This window comes from Periophthalmus magnuspinnatus, chromosome 8 (genome assembly GCF_009829125.3).
Source record: "Periophthalmus magnuspinnatus isolate fPerMag1 chromosome 8, fPerMag1.2.pri, whole genome shotgun sequence".
Classification (NCBI taxonomy): Eukaryota; Metazoa; Chordata; class Actinopteri; order Gobiiformes; family Gobiidae; genus Periophthalmus; species Periophthalmus magnuspinnatus.
Genome location: NC_047133.1, coordinates 6521635 through 6546734, shown reverse-complemented (window position 1 = coordinate 6546734; position 25100 = coordinate 6521635). Strand labels below are relative to the sequence as shown.

Below are 25100 nucleotides of genomic sequence, written 5' to 3'. Positions count from 1 at the left end.
CCTGTGATTATGAGATTTTTTATTTTTTAAATTGTAGCCAGATAAAGCTGAAGTGAAGCTGCTTGATGACGTCCTGGTGGAACTTATTGACATCAAAAATACAACATTTACGTATTTCATTTGTTTATTGTGTATATGTATGTAACTCCTGATCAGTCTGAGCCCTAAAACCTCTTCTCTGAGCTCATGACATGAATTGAGCTAAATAATCATTAACTGAACCATTTAACAATTATTTGAATACTAAAAAAGTTGGCAACTATTTCAATAATTGATTAGTTGGTGATTACTTGATTGACTTGTTGCAGCCCTAGTTTTAAACCACAATCCACATATTCTCTGTGCTCTGGCCAATCAGAGCAGGCGATGCAGGTGAGGTCGATTAAATGTGGGTGAATAAAATACCTGGGTTTTTAGTTCCTGGGCTCCATAGTAAAAGGAATAATTCTTTTACTCCATAATAGGAAACGATATGCTCATATTCATCTTAAAAAAAGAGTCATTCACCTAAAAGGACATTAAGAAGTCAGATCCAGACCTACACTTGTGCAGTGACGTCCTTTGGTAAAATCTTCAGAGGCGTCTTATCCCTTGTGCTTAAAAGTGGAGTCAGCTCACCAGTGAAAATGTCTGTGAAGGTGAGCAGGTCAATGTTTGTGTCGGGGTCACTAAAGGTCACTGTTGCTCTGTCAAAGTCGAGCATCACTCTGACTCTCTGCAGCCTCCTCCTCACAGACAGTGCCATAACTGTGTCTGGGTGAGAATAGGCTTGGTATCTATCTTCAAAGAAACAAATGCACCAAACTCCAACCTCAGTTTCTTGGCCTCTCTGAACCCACCCTCTCACTCCGACATCCCAGTCTTTATTTTCCCCGACCTCCACGTTCCAGCTGTGAGTCCCTGATATAAACGCTAAAGAGCTTTCTACACGCTGATCATTGAGTCTCTCTGGATTCTGTGGAAGCCTCTGTCTCTCTCCACGCCTCGCTGAGCTCAGATCTTCAGACAGGATGAGTTCAGGGTCTGCAGTGTTTGGATCCAGAACGACAGGGTAGAACCTCACCCGTTTCTCCATGTTCCTCAGGATGTAGAAGCCCAGGTTGCCCAGATGTTCGGCCTGGTCTATCAAAGCGTCACGTTCCATCTTTGGCTCCTCCACCAGGGGGCAGCGTTGCATTATCTCCACAGTGGACCTGTACTGTAGCAGGAAGGAGGTGTCTGTGGCCCTCAGCTGCTTCTCTGTCTCTGCGATGGTTTTGGACACAGTCTCCATGTCTCTGCACACGGCGGCCATCTTGTCTTTCATGCTCTGAGTCTTCTGCTTCTCCTCCTCCCTCAGAGCCTTCATCCTGGTCTGTTCTTCCTCCAACAGAAACTGGTGCATTTTCTTAAACTGTTCTCGGATCTGTGCCTCTGTGTGTTGGGCCTGGACTGTGATGTAAGCCGCCGCATCTTCAAACTGCTGTTTCCTCCCAGTCAGAGCCTGCAGAAAGCATCAGAGTGAATCAGAGAGAAGTCTGCAGTCTGTGAGGTCCCTGACACATCAGTGTGAATTAGGGCTGTAACGATACTATGCACAGCCAGGGCTGGATTAAAGATCTATGAGGCCCGAGGCCGCGGCTTATGTAGCCTACTCCTACAGTCTCGTGTATACTGAAGTAGATAAAAATATGAAACAATTTTTTGGGGGGGGGGGGTTTATTAATCAACCATTGGATTTATATAGCACGTTTTAAGGCACCCACAGCATTTTATTAAGCATTATTCATTCACTCCTTGATTGTATTGTAGCAACTGCCCTGGGACAGACTGATAGAAGTGAGGCTGCCACTGTTGTCCCACTGTGGCACCTGGTCCCATTCAAGAACTAACCAGGCACAGGCCATCTGAGATCTGACAAGATGAGGCTTTGACAAGCTGGCATGGCCACTTTTATTTTACAAGCATCACTTGTTGCTTGCCTCTTCCTCCTCGTGTGTGGACTTCCTCGGCTTTGGCAAATATATTTTGCATTTCAGAGGTAATTTCTTGAGCACAACATGATTTGAGATTAAGTAAAAAAAAGAGGTCCATACTATCACATTTCCTGTAAACTTTGAAGCATATTTGAATACTAATGAAGCATTTTTCTGTTTAATTAACGGTGTAAAACTCCCCTTTTCCTCTGCGATCACAAAGCAGCTGTCCTCTGTCCCCAGACAGAGGATGATGCGGTACAAGTATAAAAAACATTTTAACATAGATTAAAATAACATTTATGAAAAACAATGAGCAGAAAGCAGTGTTGTTTGAACTTATGTTTATATATACATAGAATAACTCAACTTCAGTATGTAGCGTGGATCTCGGAAAAGCAAATACACTTAGTATCAAAAACAGGTCACGTCAGGCCATGTAAAAAATTATATTATGGCCCCGCCCTAAACCGAAGTCGGCCATAATGGATCAGACCAGGACAAAATCACTCATCATAATCTTTGACATCTCCTCCAACAGTTTTCATCAAAAACACTTAAAACTTTGCCAAAATACAGAAAACCCATGTGCAATAGGAGGTTATCAATTAACTTTTAAATAAAATGTTGGGGCGTTGTTGTGGCGATTTTTCAACAAAATATAAATTTTTGGAAAAAAAATGTATTAAAAAATGTGATGTTTTAGAAACGTTAGATTTGAATAGACCAACTAAAGCACACACAAAAAATCACTATATATATATACATATATACACACATATATGTATGTGTGTGTGTGTGTGTGTATGTGTGTGTGTGTATATATTTATGTATGTATATATACATATATATGTATATAGTTTAAAATGTTCATTTTTGTTGTGCACTAGAAAAGGCTCCATCCATCCATCTTCTTCCGCTTTATCCGGGGCTGGGTCGCGGGGGCAGCAGTCTAAGCAGGGATTCCCAGACTTCCCTCACCCCGGACACGTCCTCCAGCTCCTCCGGTGGGACCCCAAGGCGTTCCCAGGCCAGCCGAGAGACATAGTCCCTCCAGCGTGTCCTGGGTCTTCCCCGGGGCCTCCTCCCGGTGGGACATGCCCAGAACACCTCCCTAGGGAGGCGTCCAGGAGGCATCCTGAGCAGATGCCCGAGCCACCTCAGCTGGTTCCTCTCAACGTGTAGGAGCAGCGGCTCTACTCCGAGCTCCTCCCGTGTGACCGAGCTCCTCACCCTATCCCTAAGGGTGCGCCCGGCCACTCTGCGGAGGAAACCCATTTCAGCCGCTTGTATCCGCGATCTTGCCCTTTCGGTCATTACCCAGAGCTCATGACCATAGGTGAGGGTAGGAACGTAGATTGACCGGTAAATCGAGAGCTTCGCCTTCCGGCTCAGCTCCTTCTTTACCACAAAAGCTTGTATTCTGAAGTGATCATATTTAACCCGTTGGCCACTGGCCATTTTATGAATGAGATAATCTAACTGTGTTGTGGCTGCATTAAACATGGAGCTGATGTGGAGTAAAAGATGTGATTTGCAGCACAATGACCCTGTGCTAGACTTCTTATAACCCTTAAGGATAGGGTGAGGAGCTCGGTCACACACGAGGAGCTCGGAGTAGAGCTCTTGCTCCTACACGTCAAGAGGAACCAGCTGAGGTGGCTCGGGCATCTGTTCAAGATGCCTCCTGGACGCCCCCTAGGGAGGTGTTCCAGGCATATCCCACCGGGAAGAGGCCCCGGCGAAGACCCAGGACACACTGGAGGGACTATGTCTCTCTGGCCTGGGAACGCCTTGGGGTCCCACTGGAGGAGCTGGAAGATGTGTCTGGGGTGAGGGAAGTCTGGGAGTCCCTGCTTAGACTGCTGCCCCCACGACTCGGCCCCGGATAAGCAGAAGAAAATGGATGGATTTCTTATAACACTTTTCTTCCTGTGACTAGTAGCGACTTAATCTCATATCTTTGCACTGGTCTGGGTAACTTATCCATTACCAAAGACTAATATCGCAGGTGGTAAGATATTTAATGTGATGATAATTATTTTTTGTACATTGTATTGAATCATTTATGTCCATGAATACAGTTATAAACCAGCACAGTATGAAAACAGATGTATCCTTGATTTACTTATAAATGTAAATATTTTAGATCTGCACCTGTAGTTTGTCCTGCAGAGGCTTGATGGACGTCCTCAGCTGCTCTCTCAGATCCTCAGCCAGCTCCTCGATGGGAATAAAGCTGTGGTCTATGTGATCCTTGGAGTCTTTGCAGACCAGGCACACTGGCTGCTGATGGTCCAGACAGAAGAGTCGGAGCTTCTCTGAGTGAAGTGTGCACAGAGGAGGCTCTGCAGCGCTCTGCTCTCTCTGCTCTCTCTGCTCTCTCTGCTCTTGCTGCTCTCTCTGCTCTCTCTGCTCTTTCTGCTCTGCAGTGCTTCGCTCTTTCTCCTCTTCATACTTCTGCACCAGGTTCCTCAGGGACAGGTTCAGGGGAGCCTCTTTTGAGGACCTTCTCTTACAAACTGGACAAGTCTTTATGGGTTTGTCCTTCCACCAATTCTCCAGACACTCTTTACAGAAGCTGTGGCTGCAGAACAGAACCAGAGGATCTTTGAAGAGATCATGGCAAATGTAACAAGTCAGGTCCTCCTCCAGCCTGGAAGCCATTTTGTCTCTACATTTAAAACCACAGAGAGAAAGAATTAAATTCAATTTATTTAAAAGATATGCACCTTTTTCACTGTGTGAAATCAGACTTTTTAGACTAGAGACTTTTAGACAATTTGGACTACTAAAATTCTTTCTATTTGCTAAATGCCAGAATAATGAGTTGAAGGATTTTTTATACGATTTTCCATGACTTTCTTCAAAGTCAGAAGTTTACATACAGTGAGATTACTTTGGATTTAAACAATTTGTGGAAACCCAGATGATGATGTCATGTCTTTGGAATCTTTGGTCCGAAATGCACAGATCAACCCAAGAACAAAAGCAAAAGACTTTGTAAAGATGCTGCTTTTGCAAATGCACACAGGGACAAAGACCTTTATTTTTGGAGATATTTCCTGTGGTCTGACCAAACTAAAATTGAACTGTTTGGCCATAATGAGCACTGTTGCGTTTGGAGGAAAAAGGGGGAACTTTGCAAACCTGAGAACACCATCCCAACTGTGAAATATGGGGGTGGCAGCATCATGCCGTGGGGTTGTTTTGCTGCAGGAGGAACTGGTGCACTTCACAAAGTCCTGATATCAGTTCTATTAAAAATGTATGGCAACTGAAAAGGCATGCGTGAACAAGGCGGCCTACAGACTTGGCTCAGTTACACCAATTCTGTCAGGAGGAATGTGCCAAAATTCCTGCCAACTATTGGGAGAAGCTTGTAGAAGGTTATCCAAAGCGTTTGACCTAAGTTATACAGTTTAAAGGCAATTGCACCAAATACTGATGAAATGTATGTAAACTTCTGACTTTGAAGAAAGTAATGAAAAAATGTCTAAACAAATCCTTCTCTCATTATTCTGGCATTTAGCAAATAGAATTACCAAAATGATTTCTATTTGACCTAAAAGTTTAGTCTGATTTCATGTCAGACAGTGAGGAAAAAAGAGTATATGTTTTGTTTTTGTTTTGTTTTTAAATATAGTGTATGTAAACTTCTGGTTTCAATTGTATATTGGGGAGACATGGAGGGCGATCACTACTCGAAAGAAAGAACACAGATCAAAATGCGAAATAAAACAAACAAACAAAAAACATCATGAGCCTACACACAAGCAGTACAATAAAAAGTAGAAAAGAACAACAGAAGTCTGCCATCTCAGTCCACTGCAAAAGGGAGAAGCATGTTATGGACCGGGATGGAGCCAAAGTGATTGGGACAGAGCAGAATAAACACTGTCGCTGACAAAAGAAATCCAAAAATGTGCCCATAATACACTAAACCGAGACAATCAGACATTGGTGCTTTCCCACACTTGGGATACTGCTCTGAAGAAGTGGGGCTGCAGAGGGCGCTGTCGTCCTCCCTGTTCTGGAAGGAGATTCTGTAAATCAGCCTCAAGACTCATCACAGCGACATCACGTGACTTTTCTGATACTACAGACAAGTAGTGGAACCATGTTTAAGGCAAATGAACAAACTGGTCTGTTAGATCAAAACAAAAGAGTAATTTGAAAAAAAGACCGAAACAAATATTTTTTTTATAATGTATCTTCTTTAGCAATAAAAGTAGGAAAATATATTTCAGGCAGGCTTTGAGAACTATTGAGTCAAATGTAGAGATCTTGATTAAAAATAGTGTTGATTTTTGGTAAACAGGGACTGTATTGGTTTCTATTTTTGTTTGTGTTGAAGTCAAAACTCGTAGGCAGGGTGTCACTATAATCATGCATCAAAATAACCCCGTCAGCTGGATTTCAGCAGGTCTATAACAAAAACTGTTAAAAATGTGCTTTTCAGCTCAGTTGAGAGTAGAAAGTGCAGATACCTGCTCGAAATGTGGTGAAGTAAAAGTAAAAAGTATCCACTGTAAAAATGATTAATGTTAAGTACACTTTTAGCTTTGTACCTCATGACTTTGCACATCTGCATTTCAGCTCATGTTTCGTTCTTGTGGGTGAAAAACACTGAGCTAGTCTTTTCTTGTTTTTCACCTACATCTCTATGATCTAGACTCCCCTAAAGCAAAGCCTGTCCCACCCCTCCAGTCGTCTCCAGACCCACCTCAGTGCAGTGCTCACAGCTGAAGATCCTTTAGTTCCTTCTGGTTTCTTTCTCTGAACCTCTGATTATGAAATGGCTTTTCAGATAAACCCTCCTCCCTGTTTTAAGGTCAAAGTCTGATCTTGTAGGTGGGTCAAGTAGCGCTGAGCCTAACTCTGACTTTATATTGTACTTTCATTATATGCTTATTTGCCACACAATACATGAATCATTATGGAAGAAATGTTCACAAACTAAACAAAATAATTAAATCAGAGGACTTTTGTTTTGGTATTTCTGCTTCTGAGTAATTTTCAGACTGACTCCTACTTGAGTAATATATCTAGAGCTGAGAACACATTTGTTGACAACATAAAATGATTTGAACATTTGCTTCTTGCACTGCTCCTTCAGATGTATAGGTTTTATTTACTCCAAATGTTTGTTTTTATCCTTCAAAAACACCAGATTGTTTATTAATAAGAATAATACATGCTCTTTATATAGTACTTTTCAAAAACGCTTTACAAAGTGCCACAGAAAACAAAAAAATAAACAGAACATGGGCTGTGTCAGTGGTGAAGAGGTGGGTTCTTTTCAAAGTCTGAGTGTCTAATATGTGTTGTTGCATTTGAGTAACATTATTTTCTTGGGATCGTCTTGGGCCACTCTAGTCGCCTCTAGTCGTATGTGTTAATAACTAAGCTAATAGCTGATAGAGACTCTGTGTGTCAATAAAGAGGTTTACACACCATATCTCCCAATAAATACGCTCAAGTACAAAGTCAAAAGCCCTAATCTCACCAAAGGAATATTTAATTACAACAGGAAATGTGAAGTAGAGCCATCTGAGATATATTTGAGGTTGTGAGTTAGAGATCTCCAAATATTTTCTCTCAGCTTCTGGGGTTGAATTGCCCATCCTTGTCTCTTGCTTTTGAGATTAAAGAAAAATAAGAACTGGCTTTATTGCCCCATCCAACTGCTCTTGCGTTGTTTGTCCACATGAGGGCAGTTGTACAACACACACAGCCTATTAACTACAATTCAAGTTTAAATATATCACTCAAAGGCTCTGAAGACAGCAGACTGCTCATGCATTCAGCCCCTAATTATTCTCATCTTTTATTCATCCCCAGTACTTGATCATAGTTATATTTTGAGTTGTGTTAAACCTGGTCTAGTCCTGGTCCAGCTTCAAAAGTGAGTGTGGTGCATTGGAGGTTTGTGCTCCATCAGCAGAAAGCCACAGGAAGTCACTCAACTGCAGCTATGGCTCACCACAATAAGAGCATAATGTGAGGAACAGTGACAATGTGGTACAGAGGAGGGACAGTGAATATGTGAGCAGGAGGATTTTGAGGATAGAGCTTCCAGGAAACGGGAGGACCAGAGGAAAAATAAAGAGGAGGATTAATGGTGTACTGAAAGAGAAGGTGGTTAGAGGAGAGGGTCAGATGGAGAAGAGGAGAGGGTCAGATGAGGAGGAGGAGGATGTGGAGGAGAGGGTCAGATGGAGAGGAAGATGCAGAGGAGAGGGTCAGATGGAGCAGAGGATGCAGAGGAGAGGGTCAGATGGAGCAGAGGATGCAGAGGAGAGGGTCAGATGGAGCAGAGGAGAGGGTCAGAAGATGCAGCGGAGAGGGTTAGATGGAGCAAAGGCTGCAGAAGAGACCGTCAGATGGAGAGGAGGATGCAGAGGAGAGGGTCAGATGAGGACGAGGATGCAAAGGAGAGGGTCAGATGAAGAGGAGGAGGATGCAGAGGAGAGGGTCAGATGAGGAGGAGGATGCAGAGGAGAGGGTCAGATGAGGAGGAGGATGCAGAGGAGAGGGTCAGATGAGGAGGAGGATGCAGAGGAGAGGGTCAGATGGGGAGGAGGATGCAGAGGAGAGGGTCAGATGAAGAGGAGGTCTGGCGGTCTGTCTTTTTTATGTTGTGCCATAACATCAGTTATTTACAATAATGTTTCAGTGGAGAAAAAAACAGTGGTGAAATGAATAAACTATTGTTTTTTTAAAGCACCAAAAGTGCTTCACAACATTATTCACTACTGTAGCCACAGCTGCCCTGGGACAGACTGACAGAAGTGAGGCTGCCATTCTGCACCATCGGACCCTCCTACGAACAACACTCACTCGCCACATTCATACCAGGCAGTGTATGAATGTGGTGAGTGACTCGTGAGTGCCACCAGGGGGCCGTACCGCAGGTTGAGATGCTCTGCTGTGGTTTGTTTGTGTTGGGTCCATTACGTCTCACATCTGCACAACAGGAAATGGTCTTTAGTCCCAATGTGATTTTTTCTCTCCTCTTTTCTATTCACTTTCTCCTCTTTCATCTTCTCTCTCATCCCACCTTCTTGTCTTCCCTCTCTCCTCACCTCTCTCTCTCCTCTTCCCTCTTTCCTCTCTGCCCCCTCACCCCTTCCTTCAGCTTCACCTCTTGCAGTGTACCCCCACTCTCTCCCACTGCCCTCCCCCCCTCCCTCTTCCTCTCTTCCCCCCTCCCTCTCTTCAGTTTCACTTCTTGCAGTGTATCCCTCTCTCCTTCCCTCCTCCCTCCCTTTCTCCCCCTCTCTCCCTTTCCCTCTCCACTTTCTCTAAACCCCCCTCCTCCCTCCTTCTCCCTCTCCTCACCCCTCCTTTTTGCTTCACTTCTTGCACTTCTCTCTCCCTGCCTTTTTTTATCTTCTTCCTCTCTCCCTCTCTCCTCCCTCCTCTCTCCTGTTCTCTTTTTGCGAAGCACCTCTCTCCCTCCTCTCTCTCTTCTTCCTCCTCCTCTCTCCTGTTCTCTTTTTGCGAAGCACCTCTCTCCCTCTCTCCTCCCCCTCCCTCCTGTTCACTTCTTGCAGAGCAACTCTCTCCCTCCTCTCTCCTCTGCTCCTCCTCCCTCCTGTTCTCTTTTTGCAGAGCACCTCTCCCTCTCTTCTCCGTCTGTCTCTCCTCTCTCCTCCCTCTCTCCTCCCCCCTCCCTCCCGTTCACTTCTTGCAGTGCATCGTGGACCTGCAGCCTTACAAACGGTCACTGCATCAAACCAGTCCAGTCTAAACACACAGACGCCTGCATTATCCTCCCTCTTCCTTCACCCTGAGCCGTTACATCTGAGGCCATTTTTCTTCATTTCTTTTATTTATTTTTCCCGAACAGAATTTTCCAGAACCCTCCGGACAGGACGAGGCAGCCCGGACTGGGACATGGAACGCTGGATGCCTCACAATTAGGTAAGACACACTTTTGTTCATTCAGCTAATGCTTCCAATGGAGAATTCTGGTTTGAAATGATTTGCTGTGACTGCGTTTGGCTCAATGGGTGTGTCTGTCCTTTCACACATGATATAAAGACTAAACCAAGACTAACTAAGGTTTTGAATCAGGTTTGAGATTTCGTTTCGTTTACGTTTAGTCCTGGTTTAGTCCTTGTTTAGTCCTGGTTTTGTCTCATTGTGTAATCAGTTGTATGTGCAGTCCCGGCTCCTAGACATAATGAAGATGAATGGCCAATCTTAGTGTTCTAATCCACACACATCCACACACACACACACACCCCCACACGCACACGCACACACATATGTACAGGTGAGTGTCCCCGTCACACACATGTCCAGGTGGAGCGAATGTATTAAATATAAATTGTAAATTGCTTTGTGAAAAATTACTATGGTGTTCGTTATAGTCCTGGCTCAGTCCTGGTTTAGTCCCAGTTTGGTCCTGGTTTAGTCCTGGTTCAGTCCCGGTTCAGTCCTGGTTTAGTCCCGGTTTAGTCCTGGTTCAGTCCTGGTTTAGTCCTGGTTTGGTCCTGTTTTAGTCCTGGTTTGGTCCTGGTTTAGTCCTAGTTTGGTCCTAGTTCAGTCCTGATTTAGTCCTGATTTAGTCCTGATTTAGTCCTGTTTTAGTCCTGGTTTAGTCCTGGCTTATTAATCCTGGTTTAGTCCTGGTTTGGTCCTGTTTTAGTCCTGGTTTAGTTCTGATTTAGTCCTGTTTTAGTCCTGTCTTAGTCCTGGTTTGGTCCTGGTTTGGTACTGCTTTAGTCCTGCTTTAGTCCTGGTTTAGTCCTGGTTTAGTCCTGGTTTAGTCCTGGTTTAGACCTGGTTTAGTCCTGCTTTAGTCCTGCTTTAGTCCTGCTTTAGTCCTGCTTTAGTCCTGCTTTAGTCCTGCTTTAGTCCTGCTTAGTTCTGCTTTAGTCCTGGCTTAATCCTGGTTTTGTCCTGGTTTAGTCCTGCTTTAGTCCTGGTTTAGTCCTGGTTTAGGCTGAGGTCGGTATAATGTTGATATATTTATACTGATGAGGTATCGATTCTTGTACAAACTTACAACTCGTGATTCTTGATATTTTTTATACTCAAATTTCAAATCAGTTCTTGAAATACACAGTTTACATGTTTATCTGCTCGTATATTAAATTTTTAGATCAGCTCTGGGTGGAGCGAAAAAGCGAAGGTGTAATTCTGTAGTATACGAGTTTCAAAGCATTTTATTACAGAACTCATTGGTGCAGTATTAGATCGATACTGTGACACTGGACATAGTATTACTTCATATCACGAACAAAAACCTCTGCTAATTACTAATTACTACTAATTATGGGGAGGGGCGCAGGATTCTTCCCCACACTCTGTTTACTCATACAGGAGGGGGGCGGGTGTTTCTCACATTATGGGGACCTGCTGCTCTTATGGGACAAAAACACAGGTCTCTGAAGTAAATCTTTTATTATTAGATCCAAATGATTTAAAGTTCATATCTTGGTTAAAATAGGTTAAGGTTTGGTTTTATGTTAAAGGGGGTATTCTACTTTTATAGGTTATTAACTCAGAACATCTTTAGATCACCATGTTAGCTTTTATTGTTTTGAAAATGCTATATCCGCCCAAAACATGTTAGCTTGTTTTATAAGTCTCACTTTCTGAATCGCTCCCCCTTCAGAGCACTATCACAACAACAATCAGCTGCATCAAACTACTGCACATCAGGTTTGTCAAGTTGCCGTGTACAGTTTTGTATCATGTTTTTGTATATTTATGAAAAAATGTTGTGTGGGAGCATGGGTGACGTAGGCTTGTGGGCGGAGTCTTACAAGACCATAAGGAGGGCTTGAATAGGGAGAGATCACTAAATTACTCAAACATGGATGACATCGAAAAGTTCTTCAGGCAGGTTTTTGGTGAGAGAACAACTTAGATTTTTCAAAATAGCAAGTAGAGACTAAACTTGTGTGTGTTAGTGTGTGTGTGCTTGTGTGTAGTGTGCAGTGTTTGTGTGTGTGCGTCTGTGTTGTGTGTGTGTGTGTAGTATGTGTGGTGTTTGTGTGTGTGCGTTTGTGTAGTATGTGTGTGTGTGTGTGTGTAGTGTGTGGAGTGTGTGTGCGTGTAGTATGTGTGGTGTTTGTGTGCGTTTGTATAGTGTGTGTGTAGTGTGTGTGTGTAGTGTGTGGTGTTTGTGCATGTGTGTAGTATGTGTGTGTATGCGGTGTGAGGTGTGTGTGTAGGAGGTGTGTGGATGTGGGGGGGGGGTTGTGAATGCAGTGTGTGTGTAGTGTGTGTGTGGTGTATGTGTGTGTGTGCGCGTGTGTGGGGTGTGTATGCAGTGTGTATGTGGTGTATGTGTCTGTGTGCGGTGTGTGTGTGGTGTAGGGGTGTGTGTGCGCGTGTGTGGGGTGTGTGTGCAGTGTCTGTGTGCGGTGTGTGTGTGTGTGTGTGTGTGTGGTGTAGGGGTGTGTGTGCAGTGTCTGTGTGCGGTGTGTGTGTGTAACAGTAGATTGTGTTCTTGCTGCTCTTCATGACGTTTGCTGTGGTGTAGAATGACTCTGATCGTATCTCGTCTTTGACAGTAAATGACTTTTAATCACATCCCAAACTCTGATATGATGAATAGTGGAATATTAAATGCAGTTAAAGCCGTATTGTGGGACATTGTGGTGATAAGTGCAGCGCGGCGTAACTCTATCTGCTGCTCGTGTCAGCGTTTAGAGGGGCCGCAGTGACTCTCGAGGGACCTGTCCCCGAGACCAGAGACCAAGAGTCACAGACAAACTGTTCTCTCTCATTTTTAATCTTTGTTTTACTGCAGATGCTCAAAGGGAACTACAGAGACCATGATCCTTTGCTCCTTTTTACTGACATTTTAGAGAAAAAGGAGTATTTACAAAACCGGAAACTCACGATATCTCAGTAAAGTTTGAGAATCAGTCATCAAACATTTTAATTTGGTTAAAAAAAAACATATCAAAAGATCAGACTGCAAACACAAAACAGTGATCAGGAAAATGCGGGACGTCCAGGCAAATACTTGAATCCGATTGGTCGAAGCGAGCGACACAACAGCGGACAAGTTGAGAGTCAAGAAAGCCGTGTCAGATGGATTCTCATGATACTCCCCTGAACATTTGAATATAAAAACAGCATTTATTTAAAGTTTTATGCTCTGCGTGTTATTAAATTCTAAACAATTTTAAATTTTGACCGTCAGGATGTTCCTCAGACAAAGCCTCTGCTCCATCTCTCGTCTTGTCTGCGATTCAGAACTCACACTTCTAGAATACTTTGTGAAGATGTGAGTCTGGTCACTCAAGGTCAGATGGGCATGATTGACAGGTGGGTTTGCCAATCAGGGGTGTGCATGGTTCGTCCGTATCAAAACAAATATGGCTGTTTATAGGGAAAAAAGAAAAGACAATAACGGGTCAATGAGTGAGAAATGTAATTTTGTTTGTAAATGATGGGCGACCTTTGTTTCACATGCGTCACTGAAAAGAACAAATCTGAATGGACGATTATGATTGGCTGGACTCAAAGCACGACGAGCCAGTTAGGACCAGACCGTCTGTATAAAACACAGAGAGGGATATCAGTCTGGATCAGTCTCTTCACTTCTTTAGTTCAGTGTTACTCCTCCTTGTCTCTTCATGTCTCCTCTTTCTCCTCCTCAGATCTCGTCTTCTTTGTTTCTCACCTGTGACCCTCCGCTCTCGACCCAAGCCCCGTCCATACGCCCGGCAGCATGGAGGAGCAGCCAATCAGCGCGCAGCCTGACTCACAAGCCCCGCCCACCGAGGAAGGGCAGCACATGGATCACCTGACCGTGGTCGCCGACGCCTCCGAGAGCAGTAAGATCTAACAGCTTAGATACAAAGAGGACATATAAGGCAAAAGTCATTTAAACACAACACAAACAACCACTGGTCTAAGGTGTTTGTAATGCAGAGGTCAGAGTCACGTTTTAGTGTGAAATGGCACCAATCAAAAGTCTGTATGGTTTTTGTTCTGGAAATTAACACTGGAAAAAAATAATTGTGACAGTAAAAGTAACTGTACTAATCGTATTTTGATCATTGTTAACTGGATTATTCAAACTCTAAAACAAATGTAAAAATCAAAATGTCCGTGTGTTTTTAGTCTGACAGTGATGTTGTGATGGACCACACGCCTCAGACTGAACGCTCCCATTTGTCTCTTTAAAACAGAATTGAGAAAAGTCCATTCTGTGTGTGACTCAGCTCTCCCTTTATAAGACTCTTTATGTTTTTAAGGTAATGTCAGTGCCTCCATAATCCTCGGTACTTTAAATAATAATTTGCTGTATTATGGCTGATTGAGCCTGTGGGCAGGTATTTCTCACAGTGTGGGAACTAAACTCTGTACACACTCTACATCGTGGGGACCTTCAGCCTGGTGTCCACTGCACCACTTTATTTGACTCATGTGATTGTGGACATCACACTACACAACATGAGGGCGTGACACTGTGATGGTACACATGCTTTTACCACCGTGTTAACAGCTTGAGCTAAAGCAGCTTACGCGAGCACCTTTACACCATAACAGTTCATTTAAGAGAGTTTTATTCATAATCAGGATCAACAGTGCGATAAACTCTAAATGCATTGTGGTCTATACTGACCGGTCTAGTGACCACTACTTTTCAAAGTGCATTGTGGGAAATTTTGAGTGCACTACTTTTCACCAACTGGACATTCGGACAGAACAAAATTGTGAATATTCAAATACAGCCAGAGTGAATCTCAAGCTCCATGTGCTAATGTCTCTGTGACTGTAGCAGTTCGCTGAGGCTAGCGCTACACGCCGCTTCATGGCGGAGCTTTTCTGCTGTCACTGTGTTAATGTTGGTCACAAAGATTACTCATAGACGCAGTGAGAGGAGGGTTCACTCTGCACCAAGACTGCACAATATCAGACAGTTTGATCTCAGTCTCGTCTTTAGTCGTACGACAGGTCTAAGTTTGATCTTTGTCCCGGTCTCTTTCTGACACCAAACACCCGCCATTTTAGCTACGACTCAAGATTCTCCTCAGAAATGTTTCATCACAGACGGACGCCTGCAGTGGACACCAGCTTTATGTGGACAAAATCAGGTTCATGATATAAATTCTTTAGTATAAGATCAACAACATGGTTTAAAGTTCAGATCTGGGTTATAATAGGTTAAGGTTAGGCTTTGGGTTAAGGTTTGGTGAGTAAGAATCAGTCTCCAGGAAAAGAATGGAAGTTAATGTGATGTCCCCAGCACGCATGTTAACCCGACGTATGTGTGTTCAGGTAACGGTGTGGTCCCGGTCCAAAGCTCGCCCACCGCCTCCAGGCCCAAACCCGGGAGCAGGTCTGGCTCTGTGGCCGGAGGTTCCCCCAGACCCTCCCTGTGCCGCCAGCCCAGCACTAGTCCAGATGCCGTGCAGGATGGATCCAAGCCACGCGACTACCTGCTCCTGGCCATCCTGTCCTGCTTCTGCCCCCTGTGGCCAATCAACATCGTCGCACTCACCTTCTCCGTCATGGTACGAGCCCCTCCCCTCATGTCCTGCTATATTTATCTAACCACTATCTGCAGATTTATTAGCGACATTTCACCTGCCCCCATCTCAGTCTAACACTACAGGGACACAGGAGGATGGGAGGGCATCTGACACACAGGTTTATATTCATGCAGTGATGTAAAGTGACTTTCCTCTTTGGCCCCCCCTTGTGTTCAGTCGAGGAACAGCCTGCAGCAGGGGAACGTGGATGGCGCGCGGCGTTTGGGTCGGAATGCCATGATTCTGTCGGTTGTGTCCATTTTGGGAGGAATCGCCATCATCACAGCCACCATCGTCTTCAATTGGGGCTGTGAGTCTGCTACAGTCTTATACATTCTGACTCAGAGGGCTTTAAAGGTGCACCGTGAAACTTTTCTGGTTGGGGGTCCTCTATCTGTTTGTCTCCATGACGATGTGATTGCTTTGCCTGGAGTGTTCAGTTTCCTGTCCCATCTCTTGCCCTGACTCTCTGTGTGGTGACCTCTGAGTTCTACATCATTCTGGGATGGCTCTCGCTGAAAGAGTCTAGAGTCGGTATTTCTGCTAAAATAGACTGAAGTTCATCTGTCTGCGCCACCATGCTTGTTTTGGGTTATTTGGCGCTGATCTCCATGCAAAACCACAGTGCTGCTCTGTGATTGGTCAGCCCTATCACATGCAAACTGGAGCTGATGCTCTAGAGTTTCTGTACTCATAAAAATCGCGAGAATCCATCTCGTTTGCAACGACACCTCCAGCAGGTAGTCCAACCTTCACCAGAAAAGTTATACAGTGAAAAAAAAGATATATATATATATATATATATATATATATATATATATATATATATATATATAGCACAGCTCTTTTTCAGTTCATAGTAAAAACTTGGTCCTTTTTTTTCTCTCTGCAGTGATTCTAAAGTCCTGATGAACCCGGATATCTGGATCTGACAACTACTGTCCCTCTTCAACGTGCAAGCTCCAACTCCTCTGAAGCTCCTTCTCTTAAGCCCCCCCCCCCCTCTTCTCTCAAGCTCCTCCTCCTTTAAAGCTCCTCCTCCTCTTAGACTCGTCCCCCTGATTCGCTCAAATATTATAAATCTTCAGTTTTTGTTTTTTCTTTGCTGTTTGCTGCTGCACGTCACGCATGGTCTTCCTCCCGACTCTACCTCCAACATGAGCGCACAAGCGCACCACAGCGCCCCCACTGTTGCTCGGTGGGACCGACATCTGTTCATTTTACGGAAATACTCTGCTCCAAAACTCAACGTTATATGCCAAAAACTGAACAGAAAAAAGCTGCTGCGAAGTGGAAATGCTTTTAAGAAGTGAAAAAAATGCAAGTGAAACATGAAGATCTGTGGATCCTAAAGCTGCTCTGTCGTTTACAAAGCCCCTCTTTACTTTAGACCAGACTTTAGACCAGACTTTAGACCGGACTTTAGACCAGACTTTAGACCAGACTTTAGACCAGACTTTAGACCAGACTTTAGACCAGACTTTAGACCAGACTTTAGACCGCTCTTTAGACCACTCTTTAGACTGACCCAAACACCATGTGATCACAGATTGCCTTTCTTTGAGACTTTAAGACATTTCAGCCGATTCACGACTGTTGAGATTTAAAAAAAAACCCATCATGTAACAAACACTAGAAAATGGGACAAAAAACAGTTGCCTGGACTAAATCAGTACTAGTTCAGAATTTGGTCTAAACCTTGAATAAGGACGACTCATGAAAGGTTCAAACATCAATCTACACTCTAAAAGAATTACAAACTGAAGCCAATTTTCATCATTAAAATAGACACAGAACAGAAGAGGCACGATATTATGTTTGTGTTATGGATGTTCAGAAATGCGACTTCGATATTATGACGATGTTTGAAAATACTAGAAAAAACAAGAAGTTCAGACTTTAATTCAGTGGCGAAAAGGGACAGGACGAGATCCGTGAGACAAAAGTGCTACATGAGGAAAATTACATTACGTTTCTTTGAGAAGCTGTAGTTCACAAAGCAACATTACCACAAAAGCAAAAATATGAAATAAACTAAAAAACAGTGAAGCCACAAACAAATGATTTAACTGAAATTATGTCAAAATCTCGTTCTCATCGACTTAATCTCGTGTCTCGTGTCTCGTCTCGTGGAAAATGCGTCTCGTTCCACCCCTACAAGAAGTGAATATGAAAAAGTAACAAAGAAAACAGGACAAATTGAGGCAAATTTTGAACTTAAGGAAAAAAATGAATCAAATCAGCTTTATTTCACATATTCATAAAAAACTCTTTTGTCAGATGGAGTCAGACCTCCTCCAATTTGATATAAATGATGAGGACGATGGTCTAATTCTGGGCCCCTAAAACCCTGGGGCCCGGGACAGCAGACCCTTTTGCCCCCCCCTCTGTCGACTCCCCTGGATGGAACCTTGGTGTTATCGCAATATATCGAGTTTGTTGTGATATCGATACTTTTGCAATATATTGTGCAGCCCAAACCCAAACCCTGAGACCCACTGTGCGAATACGACAAAGTTTACAATAAAAATAACTTTGAATTTGAGAGACCAATGACAGAACTATGATTTTAGGTTCAGAGCGCAAATGTTTTTAGAAAATAATCCTTTCAACAGTTTCATAATAGACACAGATTAGAAACAAATCCCTTTTTTAAACCTGTAAAGTCGAGTATAATCACGTTTTCACCCTGGACTTGTTTAAGCAAAGAACCAAAGTGCCCAAAACATGCCAAACTCTGACAGCTGTGTTTTCTGTGTTAAAACGAATCTGCAGACGAGTTTTAAAATGAAATTATGGTTTGAATAATGGATTGACCCTGTGTCGACTCCACTCAAAACTGTATTCAATTATTGACCACAGACGCAGCGAGGGAGGCCTGGACCGCCGTGTCACATGACCTCCTCTGCGGAAAACTCTCAAGTGAAAATTGCCAAGTTTACAGCGTTGGGTCAGTTTAACTAAACCTATTTTAATAATTGAAAAAAATAAAAAACATGAACATTGTATTGGTCATTTTAACAGATTTTAAAGTTTAGCGAATTTATAAAAGTTAAAAAAGAATTTTCCAAACAAATGATAAATTCATTTTGTTATGTCACAAATTAAAAAATCTGAAAATAACATTTTATATTTAGTCTCAAGTTTACGACTCATCTTTTCTTACATTTAATATTGTCAATTATTTATTTATTTCAGCAAATCATAAAAAGTATTTGTAGAATTAAAAGTAGGAAGTCGGAACATAAATCTGAACTATTACAGTAACTTTGAAAATGAAACGCAGTAGTTTTTAATCAAAAGACGTTTATGAACCAGATAAGCTGATTTGTAAAGTTTTAAACCAGAGTGATAATTATGCCGAGGTGCGACGTATCAATAAAAGTTAAAAGAATTCCCCACATTCCAGAATCGGGAAAATCAGATCTTGTGCCTGTTACGAATCCCATTTTAAAAGTTGTACCTCTAATTGCTTTGATTTTCATGTTTGGACTGTTGGAGCAGATGTGAATGTAGATTTTGGGACAGAAGTTTGAGATTTTTAACTCCTCCTTTTCCTGAATCACGACGCTTCGGAATTTGCTGCGGATATTTTGGGAACGAACTCCCGGACTTTGCCTGTTTTTGAATGTGACTTTTGACCTTTCGGATCCTGTGCATGTTTACAATATTTACTACGAATGACTGTAGCGTCCGTTAGCTGCGGGCGCTAACAGAAGCTAATGGACGCTAACGGAGAAGCACCTTGTACATAAACTGGAACATGTGCAATGTTTGCCTGAAGATTTTATCATGACATTTGAACTTTTGAGGAAAAAAACTGAACTGTCGCTGGAGTTACTCAGTACCACAAAATGCACTCTTTTAAAACTTTGAACTTTGACCCCTTTCACAGCGACCAAACTCCAACGTGGCTTTAACGTTTTATTTGAGGTAATCTGTAGACAAACCTCAGCACAAATGTAACTCGTGGTTTCTGTCGTGGTGCATTCTGGGACAGGTCTGTGGCATTTGGATGGGCACAGTTTGCAGAGCAGAGGGACATTTTTTTGCTCCTCCTTAAGCCCAGGGCTGAGCACAGCCTCCTAATATCATTTATACTTTTTATTTAACCCTTTGTTTTGGTAGCTCTGATTTTGGTCGCTGTGAAAGAGGAGGTTCTGTTGCTGCTGTGATGCTAACATTGCATGGAACTTGGCTTAAACCTCATTTTGCTTTATATAAATACAGAATGTTGCAGTTCACAGTTCTGAGGAGGATTAGTGCTAAAATGTAGTGTCAGGAGGGACGCTCTGCTGGGACTGGTCCACTAATGAAGTCTAAGGACAGGTTATTTTTGACGTTAGGAAATGGGTTTGGGTTTAGGTTAGAGTTATGGTTTGAGTTAAGGTTTGGGTTTGGGAAATGTTTTGAGGTAGTTAACAGAACTAACTTTAAAACACAAATGCGTCGCCCACAGCCTCATCTCACCTTACACCAGACATGTCCAAACTATGGCCCAGGGGCCAAATGCGGTCCTCAGACCAACTTTTCTAGGCCCTCAGCCTTCCACATGAATTGGCCCATATTACTTTTAAACAGTATATTTTTACTGCAAGTTTTGAAAAATCTACCTTGATAAATCTAATATCAAATATTTAGTGTGTCCCTTTGAGGATCTAAGCAAGAATAAAGGCCTGGTGGCTCATTCTAACCTGTTATAAATGCACCATTATTCACTGTGTTGACCACCTGTCTATGGCCCTGCATCGGCCCTCAGTTTTGTCTGTGTTTTGATTGTGGCTCTTGATGAAAAAAGTTTGGGCACACTGGCCTTACACCATAAAATAAAACATCAATCTCTCAAAAATATCCCATATTAGGCCCGTTCATACCAGCAGAACTAAGGTGTTACCGTGACAACCAGAGCTGCATGATCACTTGCGTCCCTCTGGACCCGACTATCAGCACTAACCCTCTGAGGTGCATTGTGGGTTATGTAGTTTCACACACAGCGGAGGTGCATTGTGGGTTATGTAGTTTCACACACAGCGGAGGTGCATTGTGGGTTAGGTAGTTTGACACACACAGCCGAGGTGCATTGTGGGTTAGGTAGTTTCACAGACACAGTCGAGGTGCATTGTGGGTTATGTAGTTTCACACACACAGCCGAGATGCATTGTGGGTTAGCGTCACAGCAGAAACGCGCCTTTGCACCTGCGCCTGTGTGACCTGCAGACAGGGGGCAGTGTTTCCGTCGGCTCGTACTGTATGTAGCATGTCTCTAATAATCACAAACGTGAATGCTGTTTGACTGATGCTGCTCGCTTTTCGTCTGACCCTCTAGAGCCCCCGCCTGGATTCAGACTGTTATTACTCCTCATTTCACCCTGTAATCTTCGCTTTAGACTCTTTCACACAGGATCAGGCCTTTACCGCGGCCCTAAACTAAACGCAGTAAGGGTCAGTTCATTATAATCTCTAATTTGTTGATCAAATATTCATCTTATCCAGGAAGTTGCCGTGGGCGTTGTCATTGTGGTTGTTTTATTTTGCATGAGACAGATCTCACAGTAAATGTGTTTTATCTGGACTCCAAAGCCTTTTTAAAGCCTTCAGAGTCACAAATCAACACCACTTTATGTCACATTTTAGCAGCGAAATGTATCTCAAATTCTCCATTGAAATGAATGAGATTCCCCTGAACAGAAAGGACAGTAGTTGTTGGATGTGAGACCTCACAGTGGGATCGAAGTGCGTGTCGTTGTGTCCTTGGGCAAAACACTTCATCCACCTCATTCCCAGTGTCCATGTTCACTGGTGCACGAATGGGTGACTCCTGAAGTGTCTGTAGTGAAAGCACAGAGAGAGATGAGCCTCCATCCTAACCACACACTGTATATATAACCATAATAATCATAATAATATACACAGCCTCCTTCAGTTGGTCAGGTCTAGGTTCAACAACAGTATCTGCTCAAAGAATGAGGTCAGCTGACTATATGAATATACTGAATGACCAGGTTATTAGAGTGTGACCTTTTTTTTTTTTGGCCAGGCAGTGTGTATGGTCTGAGATCAATAAGAGTGGGGCATATTATTTATTTATTTATTATTTGTTTTAATTATATCTATTTTTTATCTTTTTTTTAATCTTTTTTTTTTATGTGTAAGCCCCCATATTTGTTTAAGGCAGAACCGTCTCTTGTACGTCTCTCTGTTACTCAGGCCCTCTGAAACTGGTGTCGTTTGGTTTTGGTTTTGTCAAAGCGTGTGGTTCTGGCTCGTGAGGTAATTTGACCTGCCTCCACATCTGAGCGAGCTGAGACTAGGTTTTTAGTTTTACTTTGCCCCATTCTGTCCCTGGCCTGTCCTGTGTGAAAGATGTCACTGTGCTACGGTGGCCCAGAGAGCTAATTTCTCACAGCTGCAAAACACGGCATCGTTAAAGTAAAAAACGCTCTTCCACATATTTAATCAGCTGTATTCTGTGTTTCTATGGAGACGACACGCACCTGTTTATACTTTTGCCTCGTTTGTTGTTAATGTTTCATTTAACAGGAGAACTTATATTACACTATACCCCAGTATTTAACATGTGATGTACAAAATGTGTTTTTCAGATGAGTGTGAGGACAACTGTGAGAAAACAAGACCATTGCAACGGTCACTTTTTATTTAATACAGGACTATAACGTCAAAACATCACACAAAAATCACACTCAAATGTATTTATTCATTCTACAAATATGTTTATAACTTTTACAGAACAGAATCCATTATTTAAAACTCAAATTGTTCAATTCTCACAGTTTTCCACCTAATGTTCCAATGTTTTTATATTTAAAGAGCCGAGAATCCAAAGGTGAAAGAGACATTTTTGGACCAAATTATTCACTTCTATGTAAAAAGTTTAAAGAGGGAGAATTATTAGCTTTGTTCCCTCATCAAAAACATGCCTGACGAGGTTTTAGATGTCATCTGTTAAAGTTTGAGTAATCTAGAGATCTCTCCTGGACCCTACTCGAATTAGCAAAGGGAAGGGAGACTCTGAGCGTCAAAAACGAAAGTGAAACTTTTAAAACATTTTCAAAACAATAAAAGGTAGCATGGTGATCAAAATATGTTACGTGTTATAGTTAATACCTCATTAAAGTAAAATACCTCCCCTTTAAGATGAGATTATGTCACTGGCAAAATATTTTCAAAATGATTTAAATGTTTGAAAAAAAAAAAGTATGTGGAAGAAAATATCCTAAAATGTAACCCGGAAATGAAATATAAAAAGTATAAATATTAATTAATAATAAATAGTATTATTCAACCACAATGTCCCTTTGACCTTTGACCTTCAGATCCTCAGCTTTAGTTTGTGTTAAAGCTGCACAGTGGAACTTTTCTAATGAGGGATGTGCCAGGCCTGTCTCCATGGAGATGCTGTTGCTTTACCTGAAATGCTCCACAGTATGGCGTCTGATCTGTGTTGCATTTATTCAATCACAGGACTTTCTATTGCTCAAAAATACAATGAAAAACATGTCGCCTCTCCACAGATCTGACCTGTAACTTCACCGGTCAAATCTGATACGAATTTATACCAAATCTAGTATCGATACCAGATATTCATTTTTGTCAGGTATCAATATTTTTGATTAAATTCTGGTTCAGTCCTGGTTTAGTCCCAGTTTACTCCTGGTTTAGTCCCAGTTTAGTCCCAGTTTAGTCCCGGTTTAGTCTCGGTTCAGTCCTTGTTTACTCCTAGTTTAGTCCCGGTTTAGTCCTGATTCAGTCCTGGTTCAGTCCTGGTTCAGAATCAGTATCAATTATCATATCTATTCCTTAGTATCAAAAAATTTCAGTAACAGCAAAACAATAACATCTCCATGGAGCTGAACAGGTGGCAAGCCCTTAACTTAAAAAGTCCCAGAGTGCAGCTTTAAAGGCATATGAAAGTGAAAGTTGGGGTTTGAAGCGCCTTCAGAGACCTGCGGATCTCTGCAGTTTTTCTTACGTTGGTTCTTTTGTACCTTTGTATTTTTGTACGAGGTTTTTTCATGTTCAAAGCATGTCTTTAGCTGCATGTGACTGTGGACTGACCCGGCCTCACAGCTGACCAATAAACACAAGAACCACCTGACCCCTGACCTCTGACCCCGTCTCTTTTAGGATTCATCAACACAACAGCCACAGTTTGACCTGAGCTGGAGGCAGGTCAGAGTTATCAGGAGGAATTTGCTGTTTAACTGTCAGATTACAGATTTGTTGACTTGGTTTAGTCCTGGTTTAGTCCTGGTTTAGTCCTAGTTCAGTTCTGGTTTAGTTATGGTTTAGTCCTGGTTCAGTCCCAGTTTAGTCCTGGTTTAGTCCTAGTTCAGTCCTGGTTTAGTCCTGGTTCAGTCCCAGTTTAGTCCTGGTTCAGTCCCAGTTTAGTCCTGGTTTAGTCCTGGTTTGGTCCTGGTTTGGTCCTGGTTCAGTCCTGGTTCAGTCCCAGTTTAGTCCTGGTTTGGTCCTATTTCAGTCTTGGTTCAGTTCTGGTTTAATCTTGGTTTAATCCTGGTTTAGTCCTGGTTTAGTCCTGGTTTAGTCCCAGTTTAGTCCTGGTTTAGTCCTGGTTTATCCCTGGTTTAGTCCTGGTTTAGTCCTGGTTTGGTCCTGGTTTATCCCTGGTTTAGCCCTGGTTTAGTCCTGGTTTGGTCCTGGTTTATCCCTGGTTTAGTCCTGGTTTAGTCCTGGTTTAGTCCCGGTTTGGTCCTGGTTTATCCCTGGTTTAGTCCTGGTTTAGTCCTGGTTCAGTCCCCGTTTAGTCCTAGTTTATCCCTGGTTTAGTCCTGGTTTATCCCTGGTTTAGTCCTGGTTTAGTCCTGGTTTATCCCTGGTTTATCCCTGGTTTAGTCCTTGTTCAGTCCCAGTTTAGTCCTAGTTTATCCCTGGTTTAGTCCTGGTTTACTCCTGGTTTGGTCCTGGTTTAGTCCTGGTTTAGTCCTGGTTTATCCCACTGGTTTTAAACAGTTTATAGTTTAAACTTAGATAACTGTGACCATTGAAATCTGCAGTTTTTTGTCCTGTAGGAGACCTGGACTTCTCCCCATGTGTCAGATGCCCTCCCCGTGTCTCCATGGGGTCTTATTCTGTGTGAAAGCTGCTGACCCTGTAACTTAGATGACCAGTTAATAATTCATGTAAAATATGCTGTTACTTTCACTGAAGTGTTCTTCCAGATGCACCAGATGCCCTTCCACAGGTCCAGTGTCTGTGATGGTGAGTTTCATTACACTCTAACATACCACACTCTTAACATACCTCGTTTACACTGAATATTTGAAGCTATAAAACCGTAAATACAAGGTCTAAAGTGTCTGGACAAAAACTCCACACTGTAGCTTTAAACGCCTACTAACTTCTGCTGGTCTAAACGTTTCTTAACCGCTGTGTTTTATTTATTTATTTATATATATTTTTTCTTCTTGTTTCTAGGGCGAGTCGGAGTCGGTTGTCATGGTAACCATCACTAAGGGACCGGGCTGCGGCTCCATCACAAACAGCATCTTTGCACTGTTCTCTCTCCTTTCTCTTTGTTCTCTCTCTCTCTTTTCACTCCCTACATTCCTTTACCCTTCTCTTTCCTCCCTCTCTCCTCGTCTTCCCTCTATTT

The 25100-nt window shown here is 42.7% G+C and overlaps 2 protein-coding genes across 2 annotated transcripts; one reads left to right on the top strand and one right to left on the bottom strand.

The window, feature by feature from the left end:
- Nucleotides 1–279: 279 nt before the first annotated feature.
- On the bottom strand, nucleotides 280–6725 carry LOC117374421 (E3 ubiquitin-protein ligase TRIM39-like). Its single transcript, XM_055223422.1, has 3 exons — nucleotides 6682–6725; nucleotides 4113–4629; nucleotides 280–1483 (listed from the first exon to the last, which is right to left on the bottom strand). Exons 2-3 carry the CDS (start codon nucleotides 4620–4622, stop codon nucleotides 539–541), a joined length of 1455 nt encoding a protein of 484 aa, XP_055079397.1. The 5' UTR covers nucleotides 4623–4629; nucleotides 6682–6725; the 3' UTR covers nucleotides 280–538.
- Nucleotides 6726–9676: 2951 nt separating this feature from the next.
- LOC117374698 (proline-rich transmembrane protein 2) lies at nucleotides 9677–18450 on the top strand. The gene is made up of 5 exons (XM_033970884.2): nucleotides 9677–9884; nucleotides 13589–13765; nucleotides 15216–15451; nucleotides 15647–15779; nucleotides 16362–18450. Exons 2-5 carry the CDS (start codon nucleotides 13660–13662, stop codon nucleotides 16376–16378), a joined length of 492 nt encoding a protein of 163 aa, XP_033826775.1. The 5' UTR covers nucleotides 9677–9884; nucleotides 13589–13659; the 3' UTR covers nucleotides 16379–18450.
- The last annotated feature ends 6650 nt before the right edge of the window (nucleotides 18451–25100 follow it).

What these genes read in the sequence shown, in the direction of transcription:
- LOC117374421 (XM_055223422.1), bottom strand. Translation starts at nt 4,622, where the DNA reads ATGGCTTCCAGGCTGGAGGAGGACCTGACTTGTTACATTTGCCATGAT. An exon ending in CTCTGCAGGACAAACTACAG is followed by an intron (nt 1,484 to 4,112) that starts GTGCAGATCTAA and finishes TGCTTTCTGCAG; the next exon opens with GCTCTGACTGGGAGGAAACA.
- LOC117374698 (XM_033970884.2), top strand. Translation starts at nt 13,660, where the DNA reads ATGGAGGAGCAGCCAATCAGCGCGCAGCCTGACTCACAAGCCCCGCCC. An exon ending in CGCCGACGCCTCCGAGAGCA is followed by an intron (nt 13,766 to 15,215) that starts GTAAGATCTAAC and finishes ATGTGTGTTCAG; the next exon opens with GTAACGGTGTGGTCCCGGTC. An exon ending in CACTCACCTTCTCCGTCATG is followed by an intron (nt 15,452 to 15,646) that starts GTACGAGCCCCT and finishes CCTTGTGTTCAG; the next exon opens with TCGAGGAACAGCCTGCAGCA.